The sequence below is a fragment of the Mustela putorius genome, unplaced genomic scaffold, assembly GCF_011764305.1.
Source record: "Mustela putorius furo isolate JIRA1106 unplaced genomic scaffold, ASM1176430v1.1 tig00000135_pilon_pilon_pilon, whole genome shotgun sequence".
In the NCBI taxonomy this organism is placed as follows: Eukaryota; Metazoa; Chordata; class Mammalia; order Carnivora; family Mustelidae; genus Mustela; species Mustela putorius.
Genome location: NW_025421292.1, coordinates 7,248,847 through 7,261,260, shown reverse-complemented (window position 1 = coordinate 7,261,260; position 12,414 = coordinate 7,248,847). Strand labels below are relative to the sequence as shown.

Here is a 12,414-nt window from a genome sequence, read left to right as displayed (position 1 = left end):
GATTTTTGTATTGGAAATCATATACTACCTAAGTGTTTGTACTGTTTTAGATTCCACACCTGCTTTTATGAAGGTGCACATTTACTTGGCGTGGGCTAAGTAGTCATTAACCTCACCGTGTATGTCTCTTTTCCCACAACCTGATGTTGGAGCTCACACTTTCTTGTTTTTAATCTTTAGTATAACATACATAAAGATCAGTACAGAAGCTGTGATAACGTCTCTGCCAAATCATCAGATAGTGATGTCAGTGATGTGTCCGCCATTTCCCGAACCAGCAGTGCCTCACGCCTCAGCAGCACAAGCTTTATGTCAGAGCAGTCTGAGCATCCCAGGGGTAGAATCAGGTGAGTCGGCAATACTGTTTATATCAACTGGGTCTGTATCCATGGTAGACAAATGCAACTAGCTTTCTTGATGTTCTTGCTAAAACACACTTTAGGTGAAGCAGCAGAAACATTTCCCTAACATAACCCAGGGTGGGAGTGGGCTGAGTGTTTATTCGCTGTTATGTAATATCGCCTATACACTATTCGGTATTATCTAGTTTATAACTGTGGTCATAATTTTAGAGATTGATCAGAGTCACATCTGTGGGAGTTTCTTCTAATATGTTTAAATCCACAGAGCATCCTTTAGTCCAGTGTTAAAAATTCTTTCCTGTGCAGGGCCAGATAGTAAATATCTCGGGCTGTACTGGACAGCCTCTGTTGCATTTACTTGGGGATGTCCTTGTAGTGTGAAAGCTTTGCAAACAAGTGAGCATGGCTGTATTCCAATACAATTGTATTTGTAAAAACAGGAAGTGGGCACCATTTGCTCATGGGCTGTAATTTGCTGAGCTCTTCTTTAGTCCCATAGCAGTTGGCCTGCTTGCAGAGTAGGATTGGGCAGTCGTGATACAAAATACACATCCCTAGCTTACATTCCATGAGTTGTGAGAAATCTGTGTGAAGTTTGTTTAAATCACCCATTGTGCTCTTGTCTTTTTACAAGGCAATTACCCCGCTGAGAGGGAAAAGATCACAGGAATCCAACTGCCATCTTGCCTAAAGCGGACAAGGCGTATTTTATGTTTGTTCTTAACTAGTTTTCAGAAATACCAGAAATAGAAGTCTCATTGAAGGAATTTGGGGCTTGAGGAGAGGCCCAAGAAATATAAATGTTCAGAATAGGAGCAATTACCTTTCTAATACTCTGAAAAGGCTTTTGTCATGCATTGTGATGATGTACAATAAAATATCTTTGAGCATTCCTTCTTCCTAGATTTCCCTGATTGAGAGTAATTATCTTACTGTTAATTAACAGTGTCATATTCAGATAATCTACATGAGCAATTTCAACTGATAATGATGTTTCATAGAACATGCTTATCTCTATTTCTGATGTTCTTAACATGGGTCCTAATGGAATATAAAGTTCGCTAAAATTTAAGATAGAAGAAGAGCTAATCACATTGAGCTGCCTAATATCAAGGGGTAAAAATCATTCTAATTATTTTTTTGAAATATTAACAAGATAATATGTTTCAATACCTAATCAACTGAGCAAGATTATTGATTAGTAAGACTTAAACAAGGACTTTTTCACTTTTAATCAGTAAAAACAACTTACTAGACAATTATAAAACCATAAATCTTGAGGTAATTTTTATTTATATTCACAATAGAGCCAAGCACTCTGAGTCCCTGGCTAAAAAATATTACTGGTAAATAGAATTTATGTTACTAGCCAATTGCAGTAATAATCTGTGCGTCCATTTTCATTCTCCTGAAATTTTAGGAATAGTATTCTTCAGAATTTGGATCTTTTGGAAAAAATTGGCTATGTGATTTTTGAGGAAGAAAGTAAAGAACAGAAACGTTTAGGCAGTGGGACAAGAGACTATGATTTCATACAAAGGGGTTCAGAAGAAACTACATGGTAGTTTATTAGAGCCAGTGTTACTTTGTGGGAAAATGCCAGTTTAACAAATCAACACTAATTATAACCATATCATGACAAGCAGCAAAAGTTGGAGGATTCTTTGCTCCTTGATTCATATGACTTTTCTTACTTACTGAAGGTGGTGGGGATAGGGGTGGATTTAAAAAGGGTACAAATAAATTTCCTGGTGACAACTCCGTTCTTAAGAGGTATTTCTGTTTCCACCTTCCCTTTCAGTCCTCTGAAATTTAGAACACATAGGATCCCAGAAGTTTTTTTTAATATATATGCAAGTAGATTAGGTAAATTTAGGTACTAAAGATAATGGCTAAACAAGTTTTCCCTTAAGCTAACGTGAAGAACTACTTTTCTTGCAGTTCCATACTTTCGACCAGTGATTGAGTCTCTGTATGTGGTACACATGTGATTTCTTAGAATACCTAGCAGGAAATAGAGAGGAAGAAAGAGATATGGGATAAGCGTAGCTCTTTCTTCTGACATTCAGTCTCGTTATCTTTTCATATCCATTCTTCCTCCTGAATATCCTCATAGGCACACAAGCACACCTGTGCACACTCATACACGCACACAGAGTTATCCTGCTTCCGTCATCAACCACGGGGTGAAAACCTGAGAGTAGGTTGTGGAATGAAAAAAAAAAAAAAGAAGAAGAAGAAGAAGAAGAAAATGACACCAATATAAAAATGCTGTATCTCACTAATTGGAACAATGGTTCAGGCTCTTCAGCCTTTAAATAGTCCCTGTTCTTGTAACACTATGAAGAATGATTATTCTCCACATAATGCTGCTTCTTGTTTCTTTTTTTTTTAACTAACATATGTGTAGGTTTAAAAATTCTATTTATTCAAGTTCATGAATAAAAGATGAACAAGTCTAATCAATTATGATGATAGAAAGTACTTATATGTCATAATAAGAATCAATAAGAATCAGCAAACTTTTGAATTCCTATCATGTGTAAGGACATCATTATTTTCCTACACCACCTTAAAGTATAATACTTAGGTTACACACTCAAGGAAATTATAAACTATTTAAGAGTTTAAATTTATTTTTGTTTTTATATTCTCATTATATATATATTTGCTCTCACTCTCTATATATTTGTGTCAAATTTTCCTATGACACAAGAAATGTTTTACGTTGCTTTGGATGACTTTTATTCTGGAAGTCAACAAAAGGATTTAGAAGACATTATAGCATTTCCAAAGACAGTGTTCAGTATCCTAAAAGTCAACCAAGTACCTAGTATTCCCACAAAAGACTGTAGGAAGAAATTATATGACATAATCTTACCCACATTATGTAAAATAATAGTATATAGACACAGAATACCATGTACAGTAAAATTTTGATTTCTTCTATACAAGTATATTATGAACCAAGAAAATGTTGAGATAGACACATCTGAAATGAGCAGTGGGCTACAAAGCCTTCTGTATAATTTCTAGTTTTCCAAACACTGCTTACTACATTTTCCTATTAATGATTTGCAATACATGCTATTGTTTTTAAGACCTTGAGAAGTTCTCTCTTAAAACAACCTGTCTGTCTTTGCTTATTCCAATATGTACCAAACTTACTCCATTGCACAATGCTGTTTTGTTTTGTTTTGGTAAGGACATCTATTAATATACTGTATAGGTCTTGCAAGCAATTTGGGAAAATCTTTTTTAGGTAATTAACATCTTTCCACCTTAAAGATAAAATGCTTTATATAGTTGCTTCAAAGCCTGTTTGAGGACAGATAGAGTTGCACACTTATAGGATGTTTACAGGTTAAGAAGTATAAATACGTTTTGATGAACAATTTCTAAAATATCATTTTCAGAGAGTATTAGGGATTCATGGGCCATCACTTGAATCCTTCATGTTTGAGATGATTATGCACCAAATATCCACTCAAGTATGCCACTAGCTAAACTTCATGGTTCTGCGTGAATTGAGAAAGGGTATCCCTTCCTCCAGCATTCTGAATAGTTCATTCAAAATAGTCCAAAACATGTCTCATGTTTTCAGAGTTTACATATGCAGGGGGACTATAGTAGGAAAAACATAGACTATGAGGTTTGTATTTAGGATAAATAACCTTGTGTAGATATAATGAATTAAAAGTTATTTTTTAATTGTCATGAATTATAACAATTTAAAACTTAAATAATTGTCAGGTTGATTCTTACAGTATAAAATAACTTATTACTTCAAAATAATAAGCATCAGTAAAGATTGAGGTTCTTAGTTTTTTAGATTTTTCTGCATGTGCCTTGCAATTCTAATTTAGTATTTGCTTAAATGTTCCTCAAAGAATGTTTTGTCATCCAACTACAGTGGATGTATTAGTATTATTAGTGTATTAGTAGAGATGGCACAATTGACAATAAAAATGTGTAGAATAGAAGTCAGAAAGAATATGCTGAGTTTCTTAGTTCTCTGTGTTTACATTTACATCCGAAGAAGATGTTCATCCCAGAAAGGAGATGAATTTTCTCGGTCTAGCTCTGAATTTTTTTTTTCCCATCTTTATCATATATCAGGTTTTTTTTTTTTCCCCAGGTAGACAAATTTCAGATGTTTTATACAAAACAAAGCTTTAAAAGCAAATGCAAGCATAATCTTATAGATGTTCTCAGATGTTATACAATTTTAGAAGCTTTGCCAAAACCAACTGTTTTCCAGCAGCATTCACATGTGTAACATATGTTCTCCTGGATCTACAAGGTTGGCTTTCTAGAGCTAGATGGATTTTAATAAACAAACTTGAAAAGCAATTTGATGCAAATAATTGTGGGCCTTTTTATCATCTCCTTTTTAAAGAATATTTTCAAAAGCAAAATTATCTTTGTTTTCTACGGTCATAGTTTGAAAGGTGGTAAGAGACTTTATTCATACATTCATTCATTTTTTAAACCTACTTATATAAGTACTCATTATGACATAAGGTTTTTTTTTTTAAGAAACATTATCTACTATATACAAATAATAATCTTACAATTGTAATTTTACTGAAATTTGGCATTTGGAGTCAGTAGGCATAATAATTACTAAGCTTGTACTGACAGAAATATGTTTATTTTTATGTATTTATATTTATTTATAAATTTATGTTTATATGGGGTTTTAAAACATTATAGATTATATTATTTGATATTTTAAACTGTGTTAGAAAATAAATGCATAGGTTATTATTGTCCAGAAAATCAATTTGACACTGCAGTTATGTTTGGAAAATGTTGCAGAAAATTTCAGATGTATCTTATTTCACAATTCTTCAATTCAGCAAGGGAATACAGGAAAGCTTTTAAAAATAATCTTTGGATTTTTTTGTGACGGCATTTGAAAAATACTTAACTGCAAAATCACTTGCTACATTTATAGTTTAGAACAACAAATTAAACTTTCTTTTTATATACTAGCTATTTTTTTAATGATTTATTTATTTATTTTAGGAGCAGGGAAGGGAGCGTGAGTGGGATGAACGAGAGGAACAGAGAGGCAGAGAGCATCCCAAGCCGACTCAGGTCTGAGCACCTGGTCTGACGTAGGGCTTGATCCCAGGACCCTGAGATTATGAGCTGAGCCAAAACCAAGAGTCAGATGCTTAACCAACTGCACCACCCAGGCACCCCTTATACTTAACGGATTACTAAGTCTACTGACAATGAATATATTGAGTGATCTAGAGGGAATTTTTTTTCTTGCAGCTATCCACCCTTAATTTTGCATGTTTTCCCATTGTACTATGGAATAGCATCTCTGTTGAGATCTACAAAAGTACTGAAAAGAAAGAGGGGAAAGTAACATGGAAATTTGATGATGGGGAGAGAATGAACTGGAACACAATGAAAGATAATGGATATTGAATATCTGAGAAAGGAAAGATATTTTAGTGATCTTCTCGTGGCTTCTTTCACAGCGTCATCTTAGTTTTAATAGTCCAAGGTTGATGACACGTCACCACTCTTATTTCCTGTGACCAAGTTAAAGGTCTAAAGAGAGGAAAGAATGTTCTGTGTGCCCTTTAAAAAGGGGAATGGTAAAACTACCATACTTGTTAATATACCATATGACCGAGTGTGCCATATATTTAAATTATTATGCCATGCCATTCTCATAACATAGATAAAATTCTGTTTGCCCTGTGAATGAAGTGACACATGTCTTGATAATGGCAAAGCTACAGAGCTCTTAGGACAGGGGAGTAGGTTTTCCTGGTGACCTTCTTCTTTGCAAACCATTGAAGACTGCAGTTTGAAGTAAAGCAGCACTAGTCTTGTATGAAACACCTCCAGCATGCTTTGTTTTTACCTTTCTACTCTGCAAGATCATTACAGATTCACTAAGGTGTATTTAGTTAAATTCTGGGAATGAAGTAGGATATTAGATAAATGTTTAGTATACAATAGACAATGAAAATGGTCAGTTATAATAACTTTTTGAAAGTTAACAGCAACCCAGAATATCTTATAAAGATGGAGTTATTTGTAGAAGTGATTGTAATTAGATCTTAGTGGGGACTCATTGGGGGAAAAGTAAATATACACTGTTCATGGAGGGGGTTTTTGGGTTTTTTTTTTGGCCTTGAATTTTTTTTTTAATTTATTTTTAAATTTTTAAATTTATTATTTTTTTTGTCCCTGCTGGGCTTTATATTAATGTATAATGTATTATTTGTTTCAGGAGTACAGTCTATGATTCATCAGTCTTACACAATCCACAGCGCTCACCATAGGACATGCCCTCCCCAATACCCATAATCCAACCACACTATCCCTATCCACCCCCACCTCCCCAGCAACCCTCAGTTTGTTTCCTGAGATTAAGAGTCTCTTATGGTTTGTTTCCTTCTCTGGTTTCGTCCTGTTTCATTTTTCTCTCCTTCCCCTATGATCCTCTGTCTTGTTTCTCAAATTCCTCATATCAGTGAGATCATATAATAATTGTCTTTCTGTGATTGACTTATTTTGCTTAGTGTAATACCCTCTAGTTCCACCCATATCATTGCAAATGGCAAGATTTTATTTTTTTATGGCTGCCTAGTGTTTCATTACATATATACCACATCTTCTTTATCCATTCATCTGTTGATGGAGTTTTAAAAGTACATTGTAACCTGTTGCTATTTGTAGAAATCTACTTCCCTGTAGTTTAATTTCTTCTGTTCAAAGTGAATGATAGATTCTTTTTAAATTTAAAATACTTTAAAGAACATGTTCAGTGGAGATTATAGATAATTATAATTAGAAAAAATTTTCTTTAGAAAAATAAGTCATTGTGTCTTTGGAAGAGAGTATGAAAAATTTATCCAGGTCTATGATTGTGTGTAAGTCTTTTCCAGTAATTTTCTAATTTAACCTAAAAGAAGTTATGCATTTAATTTAATATTCTGTTGTTAAATAAAACAAGAATATCATTCTCCCTGCTGATTCCTATTTTCCCCACAATATATAAGAAATTAACTTACCTGCTGCTAACAGCACATCTTCAGTATGACGTATTATTAAAAGATGCATAAAGTTTAAACATCTTTTAAGTACAAGGAAAATAACAAGTGATTAATCTTAAGGTGAATTGGCAATATTAGAACAGCTTTCAAATGCAACCATTTTATTCCCTGGGAATACTTTTTAAAGAAAGAAAAACCTATCCCCCAAATTCAAATTCCTCCTCACTGTACAGGATCTGTTTGTAGTTGTGATCTCTGCCATTGACAAGAGGTAAGAACCGTGCATTAAATGTGGGAATATGACCAGTGTCCAGCAGTAGGATTCATGCCAGCTATGGGAATATTTTGCTTTTATAAGAGATCAGTCTTAGGTATAAGAAATCCCCCAGTTGCTACGATGTTGGCTAACTTTGCTTCAATGCTATATAATTTTCAGAGCACAGGAGGACTTCCTTAAGGGACAGTTAAGTCACCTTTTTGTCTTTGACGTGCTGTGGTTAACACACAAATCAGCTGTATTAAGGATGCTCAGTGCTACAGCAGCTACCAAAGAGCAGGAAGACTGTTTTGAGAGGACCACAAATTGTTACTATATTATTTTTTGAAATTTATAAAAGATTTTTAATTTATTCGATAGAAATCACAAGTATGCAGAGAGGCAGGCAGAGAGAGAGGAAGCGAAGCAGGCTCTCCGTCAAGCAGAAAGCTCGGTATGGGGCTCGATCCCAGGACCCTGGGATCATGACCTGAGCTGAAGGCAGAGGCTTTAACCCACTGAGCCACCCAGATGCCCCTGTTACTATATTTTTATGCCAAAAAATATATAATGGAAAATTTCTAACAGGTTCTTTGATTTCTATTTAACACACTGTGTTTACATGTTTATATTTGCACATTGGAGAACCAAGTGGGGATTATAAACCTAGCTGTATTTCATTCACTGGCAGCTAATTGTTTTATTGGTCACCAGGCATGAACTCTGGTTATCAACATTAAATATCCTCTCTTTGGGTAAATACTCCTATTTCTGTGTCAATTATCCTATTATTTGGAATGAATATAATATCCTTTTACTCTGAACCAGTACTCTCCAAACTTCACGTATTTCATTTGTCACTTTCATAATTTTGCCATAACTGTGCAACATGTTTATTATTATATTTTAGTGTATTAAAATGGCCTCATGAGACATGGGATATTAAAGTGGCCTCATGGGACATGGATGATTCTCCCACTCTTGGGATTTGGCCCAGCTGCCAATCTTTTGGGGGCATTGAGTGGGAAGGCGGGAGTCCTGTTTTCTGTCTCAGCAGTCCCTCCAAAAGACGGATTCCAGGGCAGAGTCCCAGGTACGGGAAACCAGAAAAGCACACCTTAGTTTAGGATTGTATTTAAGATGTTTCTCATCCAGTCATATTGATAGATAAGAAATGTGTGATATGAGATTATTTGTTAATGTTTTAGTATTCACTGAATATTGTACACCAGCTTTTGTTGAACTGTGTGTGTGTACAAATATTTATTTAATTGTGTTTATAATAGCCTGGAAATACATGAAGATATATATTTTTAACTAGCTATTTGTAGTCATTGAGATCCTAATATACTTCTTAAAAGAAATGTAAAAACATATCGGCTTACTTAGTATTTGTACAGAGTAATTATATTCCTCCCACTGCATAATCCACCTAGTTCCCAAATCAAAATAACTGGAAACCACCCTAAATTTTAACTCTCTCCTGTCCTCCTTCTAATGCTTTGTTCCTCAATGTTTTTATACCATTCCTAACCCCCTAATGAGCCTTTTACATGTTATTTTCCTGTCCTTCCCACGTGACATTTTAATGTCATTGATAACACTGTATCTGTTTATATACTGTGGCTCTTTAGAGGAGCACAAGCCATTTTATCTGAGAAATGTTTACCCCTCTTACCTCCACCAAGAACCAGTTATTATTTGGAAGTATATCACTCCCATTGAGTCGTCAAGACTGACTGATTTTGCTTCCTACAAAGAACTCCATGATCATACACTGGAGATTACAGAGAACAGAGGTTTTTATTTCTAATTGCCAGCTGAAAGCTACCCAAGTTTTCTAAGTAAGATACTAAAAACCTCATCTAGCATGAACCTAGAAGACCCACATCCTTAAATTATAAATGATAGAAAACAACTTTCAAATTCAATGAAATCTGGTCTAAAATCAGGAGAAGCATCAAGAGTAGATACTGACTTATTCACCTCATGAGTAGAAGGTAGAGCTCTCTAAAATAAATGGCACAGCGTTGGAAAGCCCAATCAAAAAATTTCTCACCTAGAATCTGTGAGAACTTGGGACAGTTTTAACACTGGAAAGCACTGAAACAATGTTTTATGCTTCAGAGTAGCAGTTGACATCAACTCAGAGGAGAAGCCTCACAGGTTGGCTATGGCAGAGAGGCTGTTGGGGGGACACTTAGGGATAAATATAGCAAAAGCTATTTGATGTAGTTCACAAAGAAATAAACTGCTATAGCATCATTATAATGCATAAGTCTTCATTACTGACCTTATAGAGATTTTGAAAACATCACTGGTCTGGATAATTCTACAATTATTCAAAAATAAGCAACAAGATGACGCAATCCTTCTAGTTCCAGGCATGACAATATGGTTTGCATCAGACTAAACTTCTCACCTCCAAACCAACAAATACAAAAAGCAAATGTTTGAGGGTATTTGGAAGGAGTAAAACAGAAATAAATTTGAAGGGCTTCTATCTTTGAAAGAAGGGAAGAACATGTTATGAGTGCCAAATTTACCCAATTTTCTCTGAAGGTACTTTCTGATTTAGTTACATGGGGGTGTAGTCCAATCAGAAAGCAGGAGTCTTACTGGACTGAGGAGGCAGATCACAGGTCAGGAACTGACAGAGGAAGGAGTGAAAAACTGTGCGTGGAGGGCTCCAAAACTTGCCACAGATTACCCTAAATTAATTTGTTGACTCCTGAGATGAGCATGCACAGGGAAAGACTCCAAGAAACCAAAAAGTGGTTTCTTAAAGAGCTGAGCAAAGATTCCAGTGGGTGCCCAGTGCTGGGGAGACACAGATTGCCTTCAAGTTCCACAGTCAGAGGGGCTTGAAAAATACCTTCAATTTCTTGTACAAATTCCAGAAAGGCCAAACTCTGGGGCTATGCATTACACTCTGTGAATAATGGTAAAGCTTTAAACCCAACTCTGAACAGGAACAAGATAACTTCTCTCTGCCAACCAAAAGAAAATTTTACCCTTATTGAAGGAAAATAAGAAAGCAAACATTCCCAGTGTCTGGCATCTAATTAAAGTTTGTGAGGCATGATTTAAAAATTAAATTAATAAAAAAGGACCAACTGAATAAAAACCAACAATAGAGCTTTCATATAAAAGCTTTAAAATATCCATGATTAATATGTTCCAGAAAACATAGGATGTTGGACGTCTTCTGCAGAGACCCGGAATCCATTCTAAGAGTTAAATGGCAATTCTAAAACTAAAAGATACAAAACAAAAATTTAATAGGTGGATTTAATAGCATATTAGAAGCAGTAGAACAGGGCGCCTGGGTGGCTCAGTGGGTTAAGCCGCTGCCTTAGGCTCAGGTCATGATCTCAGGGTCCTGGGATCGAGCCCCGCATCGGGCTCTCTGCTCGGTGGGGAGCCTGCTTCCTTCTCTCTCTCTCTCTCTGCCTGCCTCTCAGTGTACTTGTGATTTCTCTCTGTCAAATAAATAAATAAAATCTTAAAAAAAAAAAAAGAAGCAGTAGAACAGAGAATTCTTGAGCTGGTCAGTGAAGAGTATGTAAATCTATGTACAAAGAGAAAACAAGGAAGTAAATTGGAGGAGGACAGAAGAGCCATGTGGGGCAAATGAAAAGATCTAATCTACATGTAATTTGGATCCCAGAAGGAGAGGAAATGACAGTAACAATACTTGAATACCAAGGTACTGGCTGAGAGTTTTCCAAAACTGATGAAATACATCATATTACAAATCAAAATATTTCAAAAAATCCCAGCATGTAAAAAGAGAAAAAAAAAAGTCTATCAATATCAGGATCAAAGTACTGAAGACTAAAGAAAAAACATTTCTTAACATAATCTCGGGGGAAAGAAAGAAATATGAAGTTCACTGAAGCAATAAGACTGGCTGAAATTTTAACAGATAATAAGAAAAAAAACCCAAAAACTATGGACTCACTGAAAGGAGAATGCTGTAGGAAAAAAAAATCAAACAAACAAGAAACAAACCAAAGAAATCTCCCAGCCTAAAATTTTATGCTTAGCAAAAACATCCTACAGGCAAGAAGGAAGGAAGGCAAGAAGGAGGAGGAAGGAAGGGGGGAGGAGGGAGAAAGGGAAGAAGGAATAAAACAGGAAGGAGAATTCATCACCAGTAGACCCACATTCCGTGTTGAAGGAAAATGTTCCCAGTTGGAAGCACTAAATTTGAGGAAAGAATGAACACTGGAGAGAGTTAATGCCGATCAGGACATCTTGTGGTAGTTGAAACATGTGGAAGTGAGTACCTGGGTGGTTCCCTCAGTTAAGCATCTGACTCTTGATTTCAGCTCCGCTCATGATCCACTGGGCATGGAAACTCCCTAAGGTTCTCTCTCCCTCTCCCTTTGCCCCTCCCTACTACGGATGTGTGCGTGTATGGGTGCATGGGTTCATGCCTTCTCGTGCTCTCAAATAGAAGGCATAGAAGTAAAATATCTAAAAAACCTACATAAAAGATGGAAAGGAAGGAAAGGAAATCAAGCTGTTCTAAAGTTTTTGCATTCTTCTGTAAGAAATAAAAATGTCTAAGGAAGTTTCTAATAAGTCAAGGTACGTATTTTTTTAACCCTTAGGGTGTCTGTTATTTATTCTCATCAATAATAGAAGAATACATAACACAGATGCTAATAGTGGAGAAAAATATACAGAATTAATCTACTTAGGCAAAAATGGAGAAGTAGAAGAAACATGGTGATTAAAAATAAATGGCAAGTGATGGGGT

The 12,414-nt window shown here is 35.4% G+C and overlaps 1 protein-coding gene across 50 annotated transcripts in view; it reads left to right on the top strand.

The window, feature by feature from the left end:
* LOC101689183 (regulating synaptic membrane exocytosis protein 1) overlaps nucleotides 1-12,414 on the top strand; it is a 191,661-nt gene that overhangs the window by 97,385 nt on the left and 81,862 nt on the right. For 44 of the 50 annotated variants that reach the window (XM_045074795.1, XM_045074798.1, XM_013044216.2 and 41 more), the window contains one exon: nucleotides 181-347. The exons of the other annotated variants lie outside the window; for them this stretch is intronic. In XM_045074795.1, coding sequence (XP_044930730.1) covers nucleotides 181-347 — 167 coding nt within the window. The remainder of the gene's footprint in view (nucleotides 1-180; nucleotides 348-12,414) is intronic. 50 annotated transcript variants of the gene reach the window in all.